Consider the following 22575-nt stretch of genomic DNA (forward strand, 5'->3'; position numbering starts at 1 on the left):
AAAACTATTATTTCAATGAAGTTAGTTTTATTAGCATCCTGAATGGACAAGTATGATATATGCTTAATGAGAAAATTTTAAATTTAGATAATTAAATAATTTGTACTTTAAGTTATAAGTTTTAAAATTAAAAAAAAAAACTAATTAATGTATAAAAATCAATTAAGAATTTTTTTTTTCGTAAGAGCTCTCGTTAAGAGAGTGAAAACCAAATACAACTAGGAAATTTTAAATCAACTAACGTTATATTATTATAAACTTGTATTCTTTTATACCCTTAACTTATTTTTGTTAAACAAATTTATGTAATATGTTGCATGATTTGTAATAAGATGCCCACAAATAAGTTATTAGAAAGGCCAACTACGATGATAGATTACTAAAAGGATTTAGTTGGATTAAAATTGTTATTTTGTTGGTTTGGCCAGGTGATTGAGATGGCTTTTTGAAAAACTAATGTATAAAGATAGCATTGAATTTAATTAAGCATAACTATATGTTTTATGAAATTACATAATGGTTGGAGCATCAATTATAAATTTGTCTATGTGATTTTGACTTTTTAAATAATATATAGCATTACTGTTCATTAATTAGCTTGTAAAATCTAAAATAACAACAGATTTGGAGTTGAAATAAAGTAATATAACTGAGTGGATAATCACTAAATTAATTAGTTGATACTTGATAGTATACTTTAATCAAATACTAATATTGATTTATCTAACTCTGATATCATCAATTTAAAAACACTCATGTCTTACACTGCATCATCAGAATCAAGAAAAATGCATACAATTAGGTTAGATTAGGTTAGGTTAGTCGTAAAACAATTTTAATGTCGGTGATTTATTTGAGGGTAAGACAATCCAGCCTTAAGATGGAAGATTGCTCACGACCAAGGAAAAAGACTTTATTTCCAATGTGAACTTTAACTTTTAAATTTCTTTCTTGATTCGGAGGGTTTTTTCTCCTCTTTTTCTTTTTTCATAATGTCATTTTCCATCCTTTTTCTCTTTCTGCACCTGTTGCCGACCCACGTGACTTTTTGGAGACAATCATGGCGTAGCACATGTCCTGCTCGTTTATTAATGCAATTTTATGGTCAACTTCTGTAGTCAACGTTGTTCAAAATTAGACTAGATTAATTAATTTATCATTACAAGTGCATATTAATAAAAAAAAAAAACTTAAAATTAGATTCGTATTTATATAAATTCAAACAAAACTAAGTCGAGAACACTTACTAAAGCATTCAAAGGTTTATCAACATCAAATTATTGTTATCCCAAATGATTTTTTTAAAAAATCAAGTTATTTGGTAAGTCAATTTTTTCAAATAAAAAAAAAATTTCATTGAATAGATAGAGATTCTATTTATTTTTGTATTTTAAAAAAAATTTAAAATTTAAAATTTTTTCTTTGCTTCGAATTGATAAATTTTTTTATATTTTTAGATTATTTTGATGGACAGATATCAAAAATAAATTTTTTAAAAATATAAAAATACACTCTCAAACATTCTCTTAAACATATTTATAACATAATTCCTCTTCATTGTTCATTAAGAAGGGTATGATAATTTACATAAACAAACAAAAATCTCAGAACAACTTGGTTCTTCGATGACAATATTTTATGTTTTTTTTTTTTTTTTTTTAATTTTGTCCTGATATTGTATTTCCTAGCCAGCTAGCCAAAGTAATTAACGTTTTTTTGATCGACTGTACTCGTTTTAATTTACTGAGTTTTGAGGCAGTCGAGCCATGGTTATTAATTTTTGTTTTTCAGACTGCAATGAACAGGGAATCATGCATGAACATTTTAGACCCATAATTTTTTAAAAGTCCGATCAGAGTAATTAATGTTACAGGGGTTTCTGAGCTGTTGTACATGTGGCTCCTTAATGTGAACGTTGGGTTCAGACGGGTACATTTTTTACATTTCCACTATAACATTTGTCGAAAGGCCTTGAATATATACGGCATACGAGTGTCCTGGCTACCTGACAGGACTATGGAGGATCCAGCGGAGGGGGGCTGGTCTTCCCGGTGAAGTGAGCACGATGATATTATAGAGAGGATTAGTCTCCTGGCCGGAAGAGGTCGGAGTATACGCCGGTACAACCAAAAATAAATTGCGAAACGTTGAGTGAGAAATAAACAAACGTTTGCCGTTCTTTTTTGAAAATGAAGTCACTAATTAGTCAAATGACAATCTATGGTTTTAAAGATCGTGATTAAGAAGGGGAAAACGAAATTGCAAGACAGAGAAAGCTACTGTGTTTTTCGGAATATATTTGGTAGTTGGGACGTCAAGAAATTCATCTTTCTTTATAATGGAGATGCAAAAGGAGGACTGGAATTTTTTATTTATTTTTTTTTAACCCGAGGTGTCCCGGCTAGCTTACGCGCACCACAACTAATTTTCGGGCCCACTGAACATCCTGCAAGCCCAGTAGGCAGGTAAGGCACCGCGGGGATAACAGGCTGGTACTCTTGAGGATCGAACTCGGGACAGTCGCAAGACAAGCCTTTCAATTGACCACTAAGCTATACTCTCAAGATTTTTTTTTTTTTTTCATTATTACGGTGACGGCACTCAAAATCGATGGGTTTCTTGCTCTTTCCAACGTCAAAAAGTTGTTTGTATCTAATAATTAATGATAGCAATATGAGAAATGATAGGAGCCGTGAGATTTACACAAGGGATCATGCTTGTAAGCAGTAAGCAGTGCTGATAATTCGAAGAAATTGACAAAACAGAGGAACTGCATGGCCCGTCAGCAAGCTAGTAATTGTACATTTCTTTCTTTTTCTTTTTTGGTGGACGAATTAAATTTTACATAACAAAAGCTCGATACTTTTTTACCAAAAGAAAAAAAAAAAAAAAAAAAAAGAGAAAAGGATATCAGGTTTCTTTCCCCGGTTTAAAAACAGAAACCTTAACGAGTAGTGAAAAGGAATCTTCGACCTTCTTTCTTTTCCCTTCAAAAAAAAATAAATTAAAGACAAATCACGTCAATCAAAAATATAAGCACACTTGTAGAGATGACTTTTTATGAAGAAAAAATATTTAATCCGATAACACAGATATATTTCCGAAGGTACCCAGAAGTAGGGTGCAGGAAACTGGATGAATGCGTGGAAGAAGTTCTGATTGTGAAGCATTATTTAAAAATAAATTTTAATTTTATAAAAAAATATAGATAAATTAGAATAATTTCTTCAAACATCTATAAAATAATTAAAAATCAGTCATTATTTAAAAATAAATAAATGCAAAAGATAAAAAACCCAAAGAGAAAATGAATTACTTTAAATATAAATAATAAGATTATTTTAAATTAAAACAAAAAAAAATTATAAAAAGATAAAAGAAAGAGGCCTAATGCAATTAGAAAGAACCCGCATGTAGGCCCTATTTTTCTTTTAAATGCAATTGGGATGTACAATAATATTGATGCATTTTTTAGTTTTCTCTGAATTTTAGTGATTGTGATAACTAAAAAAACAATTTTATATTTTTTTATCTAAAAATATTTTTATTAATCTATTTTTTACCTATAACACCTGAAAAAAAATACCTATACCTTGTCAAATTCATAAATATCCTTAAAAAACCACACAACAACCTAAAACAATAATTTATAGTTTTAATTTAGAAGCCTTATTATAGCGGATGGTTACAAAAACCAGACATTGTAAGGAACATGACCTCTAGAATTATATAGATAGATTAAAATTCATGTTCGTATTATCATAAGAAGATATGTTTTTTTTCTTTACCAAAATATTCTATATTCAGAATTTCAACACAATACAATAATTTATTTTTTGTTAAATTTATTATTTTTAATAAATTAGATGATGTTTGCGCTTTTAACATGTTGGTATTTTCATTAGTTTGTATGGAATCTCAAGCACAATTTAGAGTCCAAATGTTATCATTTCTATATATCTAACCTTGGTTAATCATGAGAAACTTGCTTAATCTATAGTCCAAACGTTGATAAAAGCATGCAGATGATCAAATTGAGACCTTAAAACAAGTAGCCAAGTATTATACAAGGGTACAAGTGACACAAATAATACATGAAATCATTATTCTAAGAACTCTCGAATTAATGGAAGTCCATCTGTTCAAGTTTTACTTGCTTGACGGGTTCTTTTGCTGCCTTTTTGTCTTTCTAAAGTTCGATTAGCAAAAAGAGCAGCTTCCCTTTGTGAAAGCACAGCCAAAGGGCTTGAGGTCCTTGCATTATTGGCCCCAACTTTAGGAAAACGCTGGCCATAAAATGATCTTAGGATATATATATATATATATATATATATATATATATATATATATATATATATATATATATAAACGTTATTTATATTCAAACATAAATGAAAAGGCACCAATCTGCTTAATTGTTCCCGTGAATTTGACCTCCGAGGACACATTTAATTGCGTAAATAAATATATATACATGGCTAGTTAGTAAGAATTAATTATTCTAGCCCTTGAATATAAGCTTGAAAAGTAGAAAGGATATTTAATGAAAGGGGAGCGCTGGTGTGTACATTGCTATGACTTTTCTTCGGCATCCGCTTGACAGGGATTGATGCCTGTACGTAATTACCCAGCCCTAGCTACTTATTTAATACAATTAATTTTTAGTCCTGGCCAGGGCAATTATTTCACTCTTTGTTTGGTATTACTGTATATGATATTTTTTAAAAAGTAAAATTTATTTGAAAATATTCTTTTCAGATTTATTTTTAATTTTTAATATTAATATATTAAAATCATTTTAAAATACTATAAACACATCAATTAATATGTTTTCAAGTTAAATATAATTTTAAACACCAAAACAAACAATACCATGTTACTACATGCCTAACCAGTGTTACAATATGAGTTACAATTGAAGTTTTTAAAAAAAATCAAAGAAAAAAAAATGTATAAGTGTTATTATTGTGTTTCTAATGACAAGAAAACTATTAATTATAGACTTAAAATTTGATGCTAATATTAAATATGATAGAAAAAGGCCGAAATATTTTCCTCACATAGCATGTTTGAATTATTTATTCACTGAAATATTTGGTTTTCAAACAATATTTTGAATTATTTTAAAACAAACTTTAATTAAAAAAAAATTCTACATCAAAAGCCATAAAAAAAAAAAATACAACTCTCATGTATTGCAGCAGTGAGTTCTTTAGCAATGTCACTAGATCTATTTCTATAGACCAATATTGAAATTTTTTTGCCCAACTTTTTATTTAGCTTGTGTTTTTAATTAAACTATATAGAAAAAAATTCTAAATGAACTAAATAACAAGTAAAAACCTGATTTGATATAAAAAAACTCAAGATAAATTTTTTTTTTCAAAAATTGATATGAAGAAAACTTTAATCAATTTAAGTTAAACCATCTAACTTATAACTCGACTTATAGATCTAATTGTATTTTAAACCGAATACTATAATTTCCAAACTAAAGATACAAAAAATAGACAAAAACATAAGCGTATTTTTTTTAAAAAAAATTCATTGACACTTTTTTTAAAAAAGAAAAGGCCTTTTTATTTTACCAAACTTTTAATTTTGGTCCCTTATCTTTTATTTTTTGCAAACAACAAAATTAATTTTTTTTTTTTTTTTTGCAAAATCAAGAACCAACCCATTGATAATATATTTCTTGAAACCACGATAAACTGATAGAAAAAAACATGAAATTAACAAATCATCAATCTGAATTACCAATTAAATTTAATATAAAATGATGAAATTAAAAATGAAATAATTCAATGGGCCGATTAAAAAAAAATGAAGGACTAAATTTTTTTCTTTAAATAAAAAACTATCATTTCACCTTGTTTTTAGTTTTGATCTCCGTATTTTTAATTATTCACCAACAACCAGCTACCTTTTTTATATATATAAAATAAAGAATCAATCCAATATTAAAATGTTTTTGTTAAGATCATGATAACCCAGTAAAAAACAATATAAAACAAATTTTAGAGTTTTTTTTTGTAATTTATAATTTGTAATATGTTTAAGAATAACAATTTTTTTGTTAGCCAAAAAATAGCAAATATGAAATTTTCTAATACAATGACATACACTCTAAAGAAAAGAGAAAAAAAAAACATTATCATATACATAAGTTTTTCTCATAGGCTCATGTATACATAGGATTTTCAAAAGTAGAAGTTATTAAATTACTCATCATTATGTGCTAAAAAAGCCTCAAATAAATTGCTCACAACGTTAATTACAAAAAGGGACCTAATACAAGTATTCTCCAATTTAACAATGAAATCCCATTAATCACATTAAACTTTAAGCTAGAGCCTTCCTTAGTCCTGCCACTACCACACAAACTGAAGAAAATAAAAGCACTAATCACCATTTCACATCTTATTACAAGACCTTAAGAACATGTTTGTTTCATAAAGTAGTTTTCAGAAAACTATTTTCTAAACTTTCCTGTGTTTGTTTGTCATTAGAAAAGTTGGTCAACAGAAAACACTTTCCAGTCAATTTCAATTAAAAAAAATTTTGCGTGGTTTTCAGGAAAGTATTTTTCCTTTAGCTGTGTTTGTTTTCCGGAAAATGGTTTCTGAAAAATTACTTTCCAAACTTTCTTGTGTTTGTTTGTCATTAGAAAAGTTGATTAATGGAAAACACTTTCCATTAAAAGAAAAATTTGGCTTGGTTTTCAGGAAAGTGTTTTCCTAAAAAATTTGAAAGGAAAACATTTTCCGGAAGTTGTGAAAAATTTAAAAATATCATTATTTGCTGATTATATCAAATTTGATCCTCAAACTTTTGATTGCTATATATATTTTGTTTTGAATATTTATTTTTCAATTTCATCTCTTAAAATTTTATTTTTATATTAACTTTGGTCCTTATTTTTATAATTGCTATTTGCTTTTTCCTTATCATTTTTTTATTGAAATTTTTTATCTATCAAATTTGAACCTCATTCTTTTGATTATTACTTATTTTATTTCAAGTAATTTATGAAATGCCAATTATTATTATTTTAATTTATTCATCTTTTTTTTAATTTTTTAGATTTGATATCTATTATTTTGATTATTATTTATTTTATTTGAGATAATTTATGAAATTATATTTTTTTTTCAATTTCATTCTCATTCAACTTTTTAATTTATAAGATTTGTTCCTTATTATTTTAATAAACTTGAGAAAAATAAAATATTAATAAATTACTTTCTAGCTTATTTTTCATGATATAACCAAACACTGGAAAATATTTTTTAACTTATTTTTTATTACACTATCAAACATCAGAAAATACTTTCTTGGAATTCATTTTTTTTAAAATTCACTTTTAAAAAAGAAACTACTTTTCAGCAAACAAACAGGGCCTAATACACAACCATAACATAACACGTTTATCTCATGGCACCGTCAATAAAACCCCCCACATTAAGCAAAGAACCCCAAAATCCTCTCTCTCACTCACTCCCTCGAACTCTTAATAACTCCACACTTCCCTCGGAGAATCTTCCTCACAAAGCTACTCTCTTTCTCTCCACTTCTCCACCACCAACTCCTCCAACATGACATCCAAAGACTGCGGCAACCACGGCCACCACATCCATACACGCCGAAGATTCGTCCGCCTGTTATTCGCCGGAATCCTAACCTTCCTCCTCATTGTCCTCATCGTAATCCTCTTAGTTTGGGCCATCCTCCGTCCTTCAAAACCAAAATTCATCCTCCAAGATGCTACGGTTTACGCCTTTAACGTTTCATATCCAAGTTTCATCACTTCCAACTTCCAAGTCACCGTATCCTCTCGCAACCCGGATGATAGAGTCGGAATCTACTATGATAGACTCGATATTTATGCCACATACCGTGACCAACAAATAACTCTACGTACTTCCATACCTTCTTCTTACCAAGGACACAAAGAGACTAATGTTTGGTCCCCTTTTATTTGCGGCAACTCCGTGCCGGTATCTCCGTACAATTCAGCTACATTAAGTCAAGACCAAGGTGCTGGATTTGTGATGCTGATGATCAAGATTGATGGTCGTGTTCGATTCAAAGTCGGAACCTTTATGTCTGCGAAATACAATTTGCATGTTAGGTGTCCTGCTTATATTCAGTTTGGTAGCAGAACTAGTGGAATTATGGTTGGTGACAACGTCGTCAAGTATCAGCTGGCAACGAGTTGCCATGTAAGCCTCTGAAGATGAGGAAGATTATATATATATATATATATATATAAGAAGACGGTCACATGTTATACCTCCTTTAAGTAATTATTTCTTCTTCTTTCTTTCTTTCTTTTGTTTTTGTTTTTTTAGTCTTCAATGTTTGTAGTTTAATTTGATGTGTTACTTCTTATGCAATTGATGACGGGCTATTTCTGTTTCTTGGATTATATGTGCATACACGTGAGATGGATATGAAATCAAGACTTCGAAATTGAAAGTGTGTACATTTTGCTGAAGTGGTTTTTTTTTTTTTTTTGTAATTTATAATTTGTAATATGTTTAAGAATAACAAATTTTTTTTAGCCAAAAAATAGTAAATATGAACTTTTCTAATACAATGACATACACTCAAAAGAAAAGGATTAAAAAAAAAAAACATTATCATATACATAAGTTTTTCTCATAGGCTCATGTATACATAGAATTTTCAAAAGTAGAAGTTATTAAATTACTCATCATTACGTGCTAAAAAAGCCTCAAATAAATTGGTCACATGCAACGTTAATTACAAAAAGGGACCTAATACAAGTATTCTCCAATTTAACAATTAAATCCCATTTATCACATTAAACTTTAAGCTAGAACCTTCCCAAGTCCTACCACTACCGCACAAACAGAAGAAAATAAAAGCACTAATCACCATTTCACATCTTATTACAAGACCTTAATACACACCCATAACACAACGCGTTTCTCTCACGGCACCGTCAATACAACCCCCGCATTAAGCAGAACCCCAAAATCCTCTCTCTCACTCACTCCCTCCCTCCAACTCTTAATAACTCCACACTTCCCTCGGAGAATCTTCCTCACAAAGCTACTCTCTTTCTCTCCACTTCTCCACCACCAACTCCTCCAACATGACATCCAAGAAAGACAGCGGCAACCACGGCCACACACGCCCAAGACTCGTCCGCCTGTTATTCGCCGGAATCCTAACCTTCCTCCTCATTGCCCTCATCGTAATCCTCTTAGTTTGGGCCATCCTCCGTCCTTCAAAACCAAAATTCATCCTCCAAGATGCTACGGTTTACGCCTTTAACGTTTCATATCCAAGTTTCATCACTTCCAACTTCCAAGTCACCGTATCCTCTCGCAACCCGGATGATAGAGTCGGAATCTACTATGATAGACTCGATATTTATGCCACATACCGTGACCAACAAATAACTCTACGAACTTCCATACCTTCTTCTTACCAAGGACACGAAGAGACTAATGTTTGGTCCCCTTTTATTTACGGCAACTCCGTCCCGGTATCTCCGTACAATTCAGCTGCATTAAGTCAAGACCAAGGTGCTGGAGTTGTGATGCTGATGATCAAGATTGATGGTCGAGTTCGATTCAAAGTCGGAACCTTTATGTCTGCGAAATACAATTTGCATGTTAGGTGTCCTGCTTATATTCAGTTTGGTAGCAGAACTAGTGGAATTATGGTTGGTGACAACGTCGTTAAGTACCAGCTGGCAACGCGTTGCCATGTAAGCATCTGAAGATGAGGGAGATTATATATATATATATAATTAAGTATCAGCTGGTAAGGAGTTGCCATATATATATATATATATATATATATATATATATAGAAGAAGATTGTCACATGTTATACCGCCTTTAAGTAATTATATCTTCTTCTTTCTTTCTTTCTTTCTTTCTTTTTTTTTGTTTTTTTAGTCTTCAATGTTTGTAGTTTAATTTGATGTGTTACTTCTTATGCAATTGATAACGAGCTATCTCTGTTTCTTAGATTATATGTGCATACACGTGAGATCGATATGAAATCAAGACTTCGAAATTGAAAGTGTACATTTTGCTGAAGTGGTTTTTTTTTAGAAAAATCATGAAACGGTCGAGACAGAGAGGAAAGGTACAAATCTTGTGCGCGCAAGTTATATGATTTTGATTTCTTTTAGGCAGTCAATGAAACGTGGAATCAAATTTTGTTTTTTTGACAGAGAGATAACAATTGAGTGTCTAGTGGAGGTTGCCGAGTCACTGTCGATCGTTCTTTTTCTCTAACACAAATTTCTTTCTTGCTCTGCTTGCTTTGTTGTACGTACACCCTTTTTTCCTTTTATTTTTCTAGTCTAATTCTAGGATCTTTATAATTACATACGGTCAACCATAAGTGATTCTTCTATCATCTTTTTCCTAATTCCTATAATTCACTTTAGAGAGATACCTTTGATCTGGACTTTGAGATGCAAATGATTCTTCTTTTGCTTCACTCTTTCACGGTAGGAGTTGCTATGGTAGGAGGAGGAGCCACCACGCCGGGTTGTGACGAAACTGTTGCATTAATTTGAGAAAGTGGGTGTACTTGTGACTCCGAGCTCGTACTCTACATGTACTTGAGATGGGTACACTGTTTGTTTTGGGCATTGTTTTACATCAACTTCGTTGATCGTGGCAGAGGAGAAAACCATCCAAACCCTTTACATGTTACCAAGCAACTCTTATGCTTTCCTTTTTAATAAAAAAAAAAACACAAAATATAGATAATTAGGTATATTATCTGGCGTATAGTAAAATTTATCATGCTTGGCCATTGAAAAAATAGCAAAATTAGATCAGGTAGAATCATATCAGGGCCTTCAGAATAGTAGAATAGCCCTGAATCTTAACCAGCCAAATCGGCCGAAGAGAAATACGGCAAAGTAACGAATGGATGGGACGAGCTCAAGAAACGATTCTTCAATGGAGTGGGCCTACCATGGGCACAGGGAAGGGTTTCGAGAAAGAGAAGTTAAGTCTCTACCGAACGGATGCTAATGAAGGGAGTACTGATACAGAGAACAAACCAGGAGGCAGTGTGGCGTGATGCGTTTTGGGAGTCGGTGCGGGTCTCACATGGCTGGCTTAGTGGCGGTCCTTTTCACCCATCACCAGCTTGTACATGCTAATTAATAAAGGCGTCATGGAAAGGACTTTCTTTAAGTCAATTCTCAAATTAACGGGCTTTATCTTCTTCTTTTTTCTTTTTTTAATAAATTTAACAATTACCATACAAAATAAAAGGAAATGGTGAATTAACCGGCACTAAATTTTTTTTTTTATATAAAATAGTATTTTTTTTTTGGATGTAGCAGAAAAATTATATTTAATTAATGGTGGTCTTTTTTGAAAAAAAAAAAAGTTGAAATTCATATATGTGATTTTTTTTAACCTTGATATCTCAAAATATAAAGTTTGATTGTTAGATTTGATATTTGATCTATCAAAAAACTATTTCAATTTAATAAGTTAAACGGTTAGGTGAGATATAAAATATGATTTAATAAATGCTAGTAAAAGGTCTTCCTCTATCTTGCCCTTACATTATTACGGTGACGGCACTCTAAATCGATCGGTTTCTTGTTCTTTCCAACGTCAAAAAATTGTTTGTATCTAATAATTAATGATAGCAATATGAGAAATGATACGAGCCGTGAGATTTACACAAGGGATCATGCTTGTTAGCAGTGCTGATAATTCGAAGAAATTGACAAAACAGAGGAACTACATGGCCCGTCAGCAAGCTAATAATTGTACATTTCTTTCTTTTTCTTTTTTGGTGGACGAATTAAATTTTACATAACAAAAGCTCGATATTTTTTTACCAAAAGAAAAAAAAAAAAAAAAAAAAAAAAAAAAAAAAGAGAGAAAAGGATATCAGGTTTCTTTCTCCGGTTTAAAAACAGAAACCTTAACGAGTAGTGAAAAGGAATCTTCGACCTTCTTTCTTTTCCCTTTTAAAATAAATAAATTAAAGACAAATCACATCAATCACAAATATAAGCACACTTGTAGAGATGACTTTTTATGAAAAAAAAAAAATTATCCGATAACACAGATATATTTCCGAAGGTAGGTAATTGCCCAGAAGTAGGGTGCAGGAAACTGGATGAATGCGTGGAAGAAGTTCTGACTGTGAAGCATTATTTAAAAATAAATTTTAATTTTATAAAAAAATATAGATAAATTAGAATAATTTCTTCAAATATCTATAAAATAATTAAAAATCAGTCATTATTTAAAAATAAATAAATGCAAAAAATAAAAAACCCAAAGAGAAAATGAATTACTTTAAATATAAATTATAAGATTATTTTAAATTAAAACAAAAAAAATTATAAAAAGATAAAAGAAAGAGGCCTAATGCAATTAGAAAGAACACACATGTAGGCCCTATTTTTCTTTTAAATGCAATTGGGATGTACAATAATATTTTAAAAAAAATTATTGATCGATGCATCTTTTAGTTTTCTTTGAATTTTAGTTATTATTATAACTAAAAAAATAATTTTATATTTTTTTTTTTCTAAAGAATCTTTTTATTAACCTATTTTTTTACCTATAACACCTGAAAAAAAATACCTAAATATCTTGTCAAATTCATAAATATCCTTAAAAAACCACACAACAACCTAAAACAATAATGTATGGTTTTAATTTAGAAGCCTTATTGATAGCGGATAGTTACAAAAACCAGACATTGTAAAGAACATGACATCTAGAATTAAATAGATAGATTGAAATTCATGTCCGTATTATCATAAGAAGGATATGTTTTTTTCTTTACCAAAATATTCTATATCAGAATTTCAACACAATATGATAATTCATCTATGTTAAATTTATTATTTTTAATAAATTAGATGGTATTTGAGCTTTTAACATGTTGGTATTTTCATTAGTTTGTGTGAAATCTCAAGCATAATTTAGAGTCCAAATGTTATCATTTCTATATATCTAACCTTGATTAATCATGAGAAATTTGCTTAATCTATAGTCCAAACGTTGATAAAAGCATGCACATGATCAAATTGAGACCTTAAAATAAGTAGCCAAGTATTATACAAGGGTACATGTGTCACAAATAATACATGAAATCATTATTCTAAGAACTCTCGAATTAATGGAAGTCCATCTGTTCAAGTTTTACTTGCTTGACGGGTTCTTTTGCTGCCTTTTTGTCTTTCTAAAGTTCGATTAGCCAAAAGAGCAGCTTCCCTTTGTGAAAGCACAGCCAAAGGGCTTGAGGATCCTTGCATTATTGGCCCCAACTTTAGGAAAACGCAGGCCATAAAATGGTCTTAGGATATATATATATATAAAACGTTATTTATATTCAAACATAAATGAAAAGGCACCAATCTGCTTAATTGTTCCCATGAATATGACCTCCGATGACACATTTAATTGCGTAAATAAATATATATACATGGCTATTTAGTAAGAATTAATTATTCTAGCCCTTTAATATAAGCTTGAAAAGTAGAAAAGATATTTAATGAAATGGGAGCGCTGGTGTGTACATTGCTATGACTTTTCTTCGGCATCCGCTTGACAATGATTTGATGCCTGTCTCAAGGAAGGCAGTACGTAATTACCCAGCCCTAGCAACTTATTTAATACAATTAATTTTTAGTCCTGGCCAGGGCAATTATTTCACTCTTTGTTTGGTATTACTGTATATGATATTTTTTTAAAAGTAAATTTTATTTGAAAATATTCTTTTCAGATTTATTTTTAATTTTTAATATTAATATATTAAAATCATTTTAAAATACTAAAAACACATCAATTTATATATTTTCAAATTAAATATATTTTTAAAATACTTTCAAATATAATTTTAAACACCAAAACAAACAATACCATGTTACTACATGCCTAACCTGGGTTATAATATGAGTTAGAATTGAAGTTTTGAAAACAAATCAAAGAAAAAAAATGTATAAGTGTTATTATTGTGTTTCTAATGACAAGAAAACTATTAATTATAAATTTAAAATTTGATGCTAATATTAAATATGATAGGAAAAGGCTGAAATATTTTCCTCACATAGCAAGTTTGAATTATTTATTCACTGAAATATTTGTTTTTTAAACAATATTTTGAATTATTTTAAAAAAAAAATTTTAATTAAAATAAAATCTACATAAAAGCCATAAAAAGAATACAACGCTCATGTATTGCAACAGGGAGTTCTTTAGCAATGTCACTAGATCCATTTATATAGACCAATATTGAAATTTATTTACCCAACTCTTTGTCTAGCTTGTGTTTTTAATTAAACTATATGGAAAAGGATCTGAAATAAACCAGATGACGAGTAAAAACCTGATTTGACTTTAAAAAAGACTCAAGATGAAATCTTTTTTTTTTTCAAACATTGATATGAAGAAAACTTTAATTAATTTGAGTTAAATTATCAAACTTATAACTCAACTTATGGATCCAATTGGATCTTAGACCAAATACTATAATTTCCTAACTAAAGATTAAAAAAATGAACAAAAACATAAACATATTTTTTTAAAAAAAAAGTCATTGACACTTTTTTTAAAAAAGAAAAGGCCTTCTATTTTACTAAACTTTTAATTTTGGTCCCTTATCTTTTATTTTTTGCAAACAACAAAATTAAATTATTATTTTTTTTTGCAAAATCAAGAACCAACCAGTTGATAATATATTTCTTGAAACCACGATAAATTGATAGAAAACAACATGAAATTAACAAATCATCAATCTGAATTACCAATCAAATTCAATATAAAATGATGAAATTAAAAATGAAATATTTAATGGGCGGATTAAAAAAAAATGAAGGATCAAATTTTTTTTTTTTAAATAAAGAACTATCATTTCACTTTGTTTTTAGTTTTGATCTCTATATTTTTAATTATTCACCAACAACCAGCTATATTTTTTATATATATATATAAAATCAAGAACTAATCCAATATTAAAATATTTTGTTAAGATCGTGATAACCTAATAAAAAATAATATAAAACAAATTTTAGAGTTTTTTTTTTTTGTAATTTATAATTTGTAATATGTTTAAGAATAACAATTTTTTGTTAGCCAAAAAATAGCAAATATGAAATTTTCTAATACAATGACATACACTCTAAAGAAAAAGGGAAAGAAAAAAATTAAAACATTATCATAAACATAAGTTTTTCTCATAGGCTCATGTATACATAGAATTTTCAAAAGTAAAAGTTATTAAATTACTCATCATTATGTGCTAAAAAAGCCTCAAATAAATTGGCCACAACGTTAATTACAAATACGGAGCTAATACAAGTATTCTCTTTGCTTATATTTCAATTTAACAATTAAATCCCATTTATCACATTAAACTTTAAGCTAGAACCTTCCCAAGTCCTACCACTACCACACAATCTGAAGAAAATAAAAGCACTAATCACCATTTCACATCTTATTACAAGACCTTAATACACACCCATAACACAACGCGTTTCTCTCACGGCACCGTCAATACAACCCCCGCATTAAGCAGAACCCCAAAATCCTCTCTCTCACTCACTCCCTCGAACTCTTAATAACTCCACACTTCCCTCGGAGAATCTTCCTCACAAAGCTACTCTCTTTCTCTCCACTTCTCCACCACCAACTCCTCCAACATGACATCCAAGAAAGACTGCGGCAACCACGGCCACAAACGCCGAAGATTCGTCCGCCTGTTATTCGCCGTAATCCTAACCTTCCTCCTCATTGCCCTCATCGTAATCCTCTTAGTTTGGGCCATCCTCCGTCCTTCAAAACCAAAATTCATCCTCCAAGATGCTACGGTTTACGCCTTTAACGTTTCATATCCAAGTTTCATCACTTCCAACTTCCAAGTCACCGTATCCTCTCGCAACCCGGATGATAGAGTCGGAATCTACTATGATAGACTCGATATTTATGCCACATACCGTGACCAACAAATAACTCTACGAACTTCCATACCTTCTTCTTACCAAGGACACAAAGAGACTAATGTTTGGTCCCCTTTTATTTACGGCAACTCCGTGCCGGTATCTCCGTACAATTCAGTTGCATTAAGTCAAGACCAAGGTGCTGGAGTTGTGATGCTGATGATCAAGATTGATGGTCGAGTTCGATTCAAAGTCGGAACCTTTATCTCTGCGAAATACAATTTGCATGTTAGGTGTCCTGCTTATATTCAGTTTGGTAGCAGAACTAGTGGAATTATGGTTGGTGACAACGTCGTTAAGTATCAGCTGGCAACGCGTTGCCATGTAAGCATCTGAAGATGAGGGAGATATATATATATATATATATATATATATATAAGTATCAGCTGGTAAGGAGTTGCCATATATATATATATATATAGAAGAAGATTGTCACATGTTATACCGCCTTTAAGTAATTATTATCTTCTTCTTTCTTTCTTTCTTTCTTTTTTTTTTGTTTTTTTAGTCTTCAATGTTTGTAGTTTAATTTGATGTGTTACTTCTTATGCAATTGATAACGAGCTATCTCTGTTTCTTAGATTATATGTGCATACACGTGAGATCGATATGAAATCAAGACTTCGAAATTGAAAGTGTACATTTTGCTGAAGTGGTTTTTTTTTTAGAAAAATCATGAAACGGTCGAGACAGAGAGGAAAGGTACAAATCTTGTGCGCGCAAGTTATATGATTTTGATTTCTTTTAGGCAGTCAATGAAACGTGGAATCAAATTTTGTTTTTTTGACAGAGAGATAACAATTGAGTGTCTAGTGGAGGTTGCCGAGTCACTGTCGATCGTTCTTTTTCTCTAACACAAATTTCTTTCTTGCTCTGCTTGCTTTGTTGTACGTACACTCTTTTTTCCTTTTATTTTTCTAGTCTAATTCTAGGATCTTTATAATGACGTACGGTCAACCATAAGTGATTCTTCTATCATCTTTTTCCTAATTCCTATAATTCGCTTTAGAGAGATACCTTTGATCATGTAGATGCAAATGATTCTTCTTTTGCTTCACTCTTTCACGGTAGGAGTTGCTATGGTAGGAGGAGGAGCCACCACGCCGGGTTGTGACGAAACTGTTGCATTAATTTGAGAAAGTGGGTGTACTTGTGACTCCGAGCTCGTACTCTACATGTACCTGATATGAGTCAAGTGGAGATGGGTACACTGTTTGTTTTGGGCATTGTTTTCCATCTCTATCGTTGATCGTGGCAGAGGAGAAAACCATCCAAATCACTTACCCTTTACATGTTATCAAGCAACTCTTATGCTTTCCTTTTTAATATAAAAACAAAAAAACAAAATATAGATAATTAGGTATATTATCTGGCGTATAGTAAAATTTATCATGCGAGGCCATTGAAAAAATAGCAAAATTAGATCAGGTAGAATCATATCAGGGCCTTCAGAATAGTAGAATAGCCATGAATCTTAACCAGCCAAATCGGCCGAAGAGAAATACGGCAAAGTAACGAATGGATGGGACGAGCTCAAGAAACGATTCTTCAATGGAGTGGGCCTACCATGGGCACAGGGAAGGGTTTCGAGAAAGAGAAGTTAAGTCTCTACCGAACGGATGCTAATGAAGTGAGTACTGATACAGAGAACAAACCAGGAGGCAGTGTGGCGTGATGCGTTTTGGGAGTCGGTGCGGGTCTCACATGGCTGGCTTAGTGGCGGTCCTTTTCACCCGTCACCAGCTTGTACGTGCTAATTAATAAAGGCGTCATGGAAAGGACTTTCTTTAAGTCAATTCTCAAATTAACGGGCTTTATCTTCTTCTTTTTTCTTTTTTTTAATAAATTTAACAATTACCATACAAAATAAAAGGAAATGGTGAATTAAACGGCACTAAATTTTTTTATATATAAAATAGTATTTTTGTTTTTTTGGATGTAGCAGAAAAATTATATTTAATTAATGGTGGTCTTTTTAAAAAAAAAAAAAAAGTTGAAATGCATGTATGTGATTTTTTTTAACCTTGGTATTTCAAAATATAAAGTTTGATCGTTAGATTTGATGGTCAATCTATCAAAGAACTATCTCAACCCAATAAGTTAAACTGTTAGGTGAGATCCTAAGATATGATTTATTATTTTTTAACACACCCCTTCAAGTGAAAGCCCTTTGGGCTTGAAACTTATATAGGTTTACATTACCTTGTGCTTAATTTTTATCAAATAAATAGAAATAGTAAGATTCAAACTCATGACTGCTTGGTCATCAAGGCTTTGATACCATGTCAAATAATCATCTCAACCTAACAGTTTAACCTGTTAAGTGAGGCCCCAAGATATGATTAATTATTCTCTAACACAATCGAATATGCATTGTGTCACCATTTAACTGCATTAACCAATTTATTTTCACTACTAAATGTTTATCCAATCTCAAAATCAGACCCACCTACACATACATTTATAACTAAATGCCCAATCATAAAAAACATCAAAACTAAATTAAGAAGCATCTCCAAATTTTGGAATAGAAAGTATGATTTCACCATCAACATTTAATATCCTATTTAGGTCTAACATATTATCATCTTTATTGTCACCAAGTTCAGAATAGTCAAATTTATGTTGATCAATAAATAGATTGTTAAACACAATATCATTAATCCTTTACAGCAAATTATCCGATAATAAATTGTTTATATCTCTATTAACTGAATTTAAAGGATCAACATGAATTTTGGTTGACTATTTACATACAATGCCATCATGTTCAAACCATTTTGGATGAAAGAATCAATCATTATCTTAAAGTTATCATCATACACAATCGACACAAAATAATATTGATGTTCACCAATTTGATACCTCCAAGTTATTTCAACATCAATATTATTACAATTCCATCCAATTCCATGACAAATAATTGCTTTTATTTTTGCGTGGTATGCTATTTTATCAAAAACCTATTTAAATGGTGTTATTTTATTAAAATTTTTAATTTACTATACTATTTTTTTTTAAATAATTTTTTTCAATTAATCAGAAGTTAATCCATTTAAAACATGCTTAATTGTTTGTGTCATCAAATTAATATAGCCTCTATCAATTGGCAAAGCCAATAGTATTAATCATAGCCGCCTGAAGTCACTTATCAATTATTATTAATTTATAGGAGGATAAGATAGGTACATGCAAAATGGCTAAGTGCTATCTTAGTTGAGGTGGCAATCATTTCGCCCTAACTCGAACATAGAAAAGATTTCGTCGGCAGAGGCATTTTCGGCTTTTTAGGTCACATTGAGATAGGAAGTCCATGATTGGGATCGATTCAAGATTTTTTTCGCCTGCCTTGAAATATTTAGCTGCATTAATTAATTCAGCCTTGGGCCGGACAAAGACGTTGTTCACCAAACGATAGCCCAAATGAGGATGGATGCTATTACAAAACCTAAACCATGTGGAGAAATTATTATCAATTAGCCCTCATTTACTTTGGATTGCTGGTATAACCCCTTCTTCTTTTTTTGTTAATTTCTTTTTTACAAAAAATAAATAATTTTTTTTCTATGGTCTTTATTTAATAAAACTATAAACAATTCGAACCAATATATATATAAAAAAAATGAATGGCCTTGAAATAAAAATAAAGGAATGTATCCCTCATATTAAAAATCCCTTTATATTAAATCCCCAATACATTTTAGTATTTGATAAAATAATATTTTAAATATATTTTTATTTAAATTAGTTTAACAAAATTCATTTAAATTGAAGATCCATTGGGTTGGGCCTTTGCATGGTTTAGGTTTTAAATTAAATTGGATTAAAGTTGACTTTACATGAACCAATTAAATTAAGTAAATCCAAGTATGCGAACCGATTGACCTAAAAAAAAAGTTAATTTTACTTTTAAAAACATAAAAGAGATGATATTTTAACATGTTTTTTAAAATATTGAGCTTGTTATCTTTTAGATTTACTCAAGGTCAATTGATAATCTTATGAGCACGATTCATGTTTAATTAGGTCTAACAATTTTGTTTAATAAAATTAATATTTATTTATTTATATGATAAAAAAAATAGATATATGCAAGAAAATGATCGAGTAATACTAAAAAAAAAAAAAAAGAAGATAAACCATAAGTGAAGGTTTATACGAAAAAAAAAAAATTACACTTGTTTAAATAAGAAAAAAACTATAACCTTAGAAAAGAAAAAAAGGGGTCAGAATTACATTATTTATATATATATATATATATGAGAGAGAGCAGAGAGAGTTGTGTATCAAAACGTAGAATTTCGAACTACATGCACCTAAAATGAAAATGGGAAAAATTCACCGGCCAAAATCATCAAAAAATCATGGAATGAACAATGTACAGAAAAAGAATACATTATTGCTCACAGTCAAATTTAGTCCCCTAAGTTTTAATTGGTCTTTCTAATAAAATTAAATTCTATTTTGCAAAATTGCACATCAATCTAATGTTAGGACAATTTTTTTCTCACCATAATAAACTCATAGAAAACAATTTGAAAGAAATCATTATGCTCAATTCTCAATAAATACAATGCAAAATGATTTAATTGAAAGAAAAAAATTGTTTGATGACTGAAATGGAAAATTTTAAAAGAACAAAAAAATAAAACTGTGCAAATTCACGATAAATTATGTTTTATTGCACAAAAAAAAATAAAACTGTGCAATGTTATAAAACTGTGCAAATTCACGATAAAACTGAAAATTTACCACTGAGTAGAAAATCCATTAATAAAAAAAAAAAAAAAAAAAACTGTACCTATAACATTGTGGCTGAATATTGCTGTGCCCTTAATTCACAACTGCTTTTAACCGCTTTTGATCTAAAAACACTACTGGTCAACACTTGTTTCGTTTTTATTAAAAACAAGGCCACACTCAAAACTAGAGGCCTGGATCATTTTAGCCCAATTTCCAAGTCACTTGAAATTTCTCTGCGCCGTGCGTGCACATGGAGGAGGGAAAAAGGTCCCAGTGGCAGAACAAATTATTCCATTAACAATTTATTATCTCGAGTGCCTGAGATTGTGGTAGTGAGAATAATTTAATTTTTTTATTTTTTAAAAAAATTATTTTTAACATCATAAATTAAAAATAATCCAAATAATAAGATTAGGAGGAACTAATGCATCTAGTTACATGAAAGCCATTACAGCCACCGTCTATCATCTGGGCTTAAAGCCTCTTTATATAATTAGAAATTTCAAGCTTCGTCAGCTTGATTATGTGAAGAAAAAGTGCACTGGTTATTTTGAAACATCGTGTCCAAGTTTGAAAGGGAAACCTTATACGCGTAAGTCAATGGAAGCTGCTGAAGTTTCCGAGCACAATCCATGGACGCGGCCAAATTTACACGTTAGAAGTTTTCAGGTTCCATCTGAAGAGGTCTCCACCAATACAAGATATGCCTGAACTTACAAATTGCCTAAGAAAATACAGAGCAATCCCACAAAGTAACCGCGTCGTCAATGGACGCGGCCAACATCTCCAACTTCGGTGTCCCTCTTGGTGCGAAGAAAAATTCACACCTACCCAACTGATCATCTTCTTACAATCCCTTCTTATATATACACTCACGAACACATTAATAGCAGACCAAATCATATCCCAACAATTTCAGAGTAGTTGTTTTATCTCTTACAGCACATTTGTATACTCTCCTTTTGTTTTCTGACCAACCAGAACAGCTCTGTAATGGCAGAGAAACAAGTTCATTTGAATGGGGCCTCTTATGGTCCATCAATCCCACCTCCGCAACACTACCACCGCCGTGGCCGTGGTTCTGACTGTGGCTGCTGCTGTTTCTTGGCCTTCCTCCTCAAAGTCGTCATCACCGTGGCCATGCTTATTGGGCTGTTCATCCTTATTATCTGGCTCATATTTCGTCCCATTAACAAGGTCGAATTCCACGTCACGGACGTTGCTTTAACTCAGTTCAACTACACCAACAACATGCTCCAATTCAACCTTGCTGCCAACATCAGTATCCGCAACCCTAACAAAAAGATTGGGATTTACTATGACAGGATAGAGGCCAGGGCATTTTATGAGGACCAGAGGTTTGGCTATGATGCCTTGACTCCATTCTATCAAGGACACAAGAACACAAGTGTCTTGAACGTCGTTTTTAAAGGGCAGCAAGCAGTTACCCTTCAAGGTGAAGAGTTGACACAGTTTAATCAAGAAAGAACAAGCGGGTTATATAGTATTGCCTTGGAGTTGTCCTTGAGGATTAGATTTAAGCTTGGTAAGGTCAAGACTGCAAGGTTCAAGCCCAAGGTTGAGTGTGACGATTTGAAGATTCCTCTGAACGGATCTCCTGTTGCTGGGATCAGCAATAACAAGTGCGAGATCAAGTTTTGATGATCATCATGGTCGCAAAACCTCATCTTCATATTTGATTCAATCTTTGATTGGTTTTGTTTGATATTATTACTATTTTTTTTACCCTTATCATGCTTTTATGTTCATAGTCAGAGATTATATATATATAGAAGGGCGGAGCTAGTATTTTTTTTTGCCCTGGGCTATATTACAAATACATATACATTATTTTT

The 22575-nt window shown here is 30.9% G+C and overlaps 4 protein-coding genes across 6 annotated transcripts; all 4 read left to right on the forward strand.

Annotated features, from left to right (window-relative positions):
* Positions 1–7438: 7438 nt before the first annotated feature.
* On the forward strand, positions 7439–8425 carry LOC118027940 (NDR1/HIN1-like protein 1). The gene has a single exon (XM_035031444.2). It carries the CDS (start codon positions 7596–7598, stop codon positions 8232–8234), a length of 639 nt encoding a protein of 212 aa, XP_034887335.1. The 5' UTR covers positions 7439–7595; the 3' UTR covers positions 8235–8425.
* A 447-nt stretch (positions 8426–8872) lies between these two features.
* LOC118027943 (NDR1/HIN1-like protein 1) lies at positions 8873–11305 on the forward strand. 3 transcript variants are annotated; one of them, XM_035031447.2, is made up of 2 exons: positions 8873–9879; positions 10009–11305. In XM_035031447.2, the coding sequence occupies exon 1, from the start codon at positions 9122–9124 to the stop codon at positions 9752–9754; it is 633 nt and encodes a 210-aa protein (XP_034887338.1). In that variant the 5' UTR covers positions 8873–9121; the 3' UTR covers positions 9755–9879; positions 10009–11305. The 3 variants fall into 3 exon arrangements, with proteins under 3 accessions (XP_034887338.1, XP_073266323.1, XP_073266324.1); XM_073410222.1 differs by having other exon boundaries at positions 10436–11305; XM_073410223.1 differs by having other exon boundaries at positions 10503–11305.
* A 4164-nt stretch (positions 11306–15469) lies between these two features.
* On the forward strand, positions 15470–16605 carry LOC118027941 (NDR1/HIN1-like protein 1). Its single transcript, XM_073409649.1, has 2 exons — positions 15470–16430; positions 16558–16605. The coding sequence occupies exon 1, from the start codon at positions 15680–15682 to the stop codon at positions 16310–16312; it is 633 nt and encodes a 210-aa protein (XP_073265750.1). The 5' UTR covers positions 15470–15679; the 3' UTR covers positions 16313–16430; positions 16558–16605.
* Positions 16606–21419: 4814 nt separating this feature from the next.
* On the forward strand, positions 21420–22537 carry LOC118027939 (NDR1/HIN1-like protein 10). Its single transcript, XM_035031443.2, has one exon. The coding sequence runs from the start codon at positions 21713–21715 to the stop codon at positions 22379–22381; it is 669 nt and encodes a 222-aa protein (XP_034887334.1). The 5' UTR covers positions 21420–21712; the 3' UTR covers positions 22382–22537.
* The last annotated feature ends 38 nt before the right edge of the window (positions 22538–22575 follow it).

Source organism: Populus alba, chromosome 6 (genome assembly GCF_005239225.2).
Source record: "Populus alba chromosome 6, ASM523922v2, whole genome shotgun sequence".
NCBI classification, from domain to species: Eukaryota; Viridiplantae; Streptophyta; class Magnoliopsida; order Malpighiales; family Salicaceae; genus Populus; species Populus alba.

What these genes read in the sequence shown, in the direction of transcription:
- LOC118027941 (XM_073409649.1), top strand. Translation starts at nt 15,680, where the DNA reads ATGACATCCAAGAAAGACTGCGGCAACCACGGCCACAAACGCCGAAGA.
- LOC118027939 (XM_035031443.2), top strand. Translation starts at nt 21,713, where the DNA reads ATGGCAGAGAAACAAGTTCATTTGAATGGGGCCTCTTATGGTCCATCA.
- LOC118027940 (XM_035031444.2), top strand. Translation starts at nt 7,596, where the DNA reads ATGACATCCAAAGACTGCGGCAACCACGGCCACCACATCCATACACGC.
- LOC118027943 (XM_035031447.2), top strand. Translation starts at nt 9,122, where the DNA reads ATGACATCCAAGAAAGACAGCGGCAACCACGGCCACACACGCCCAAGA.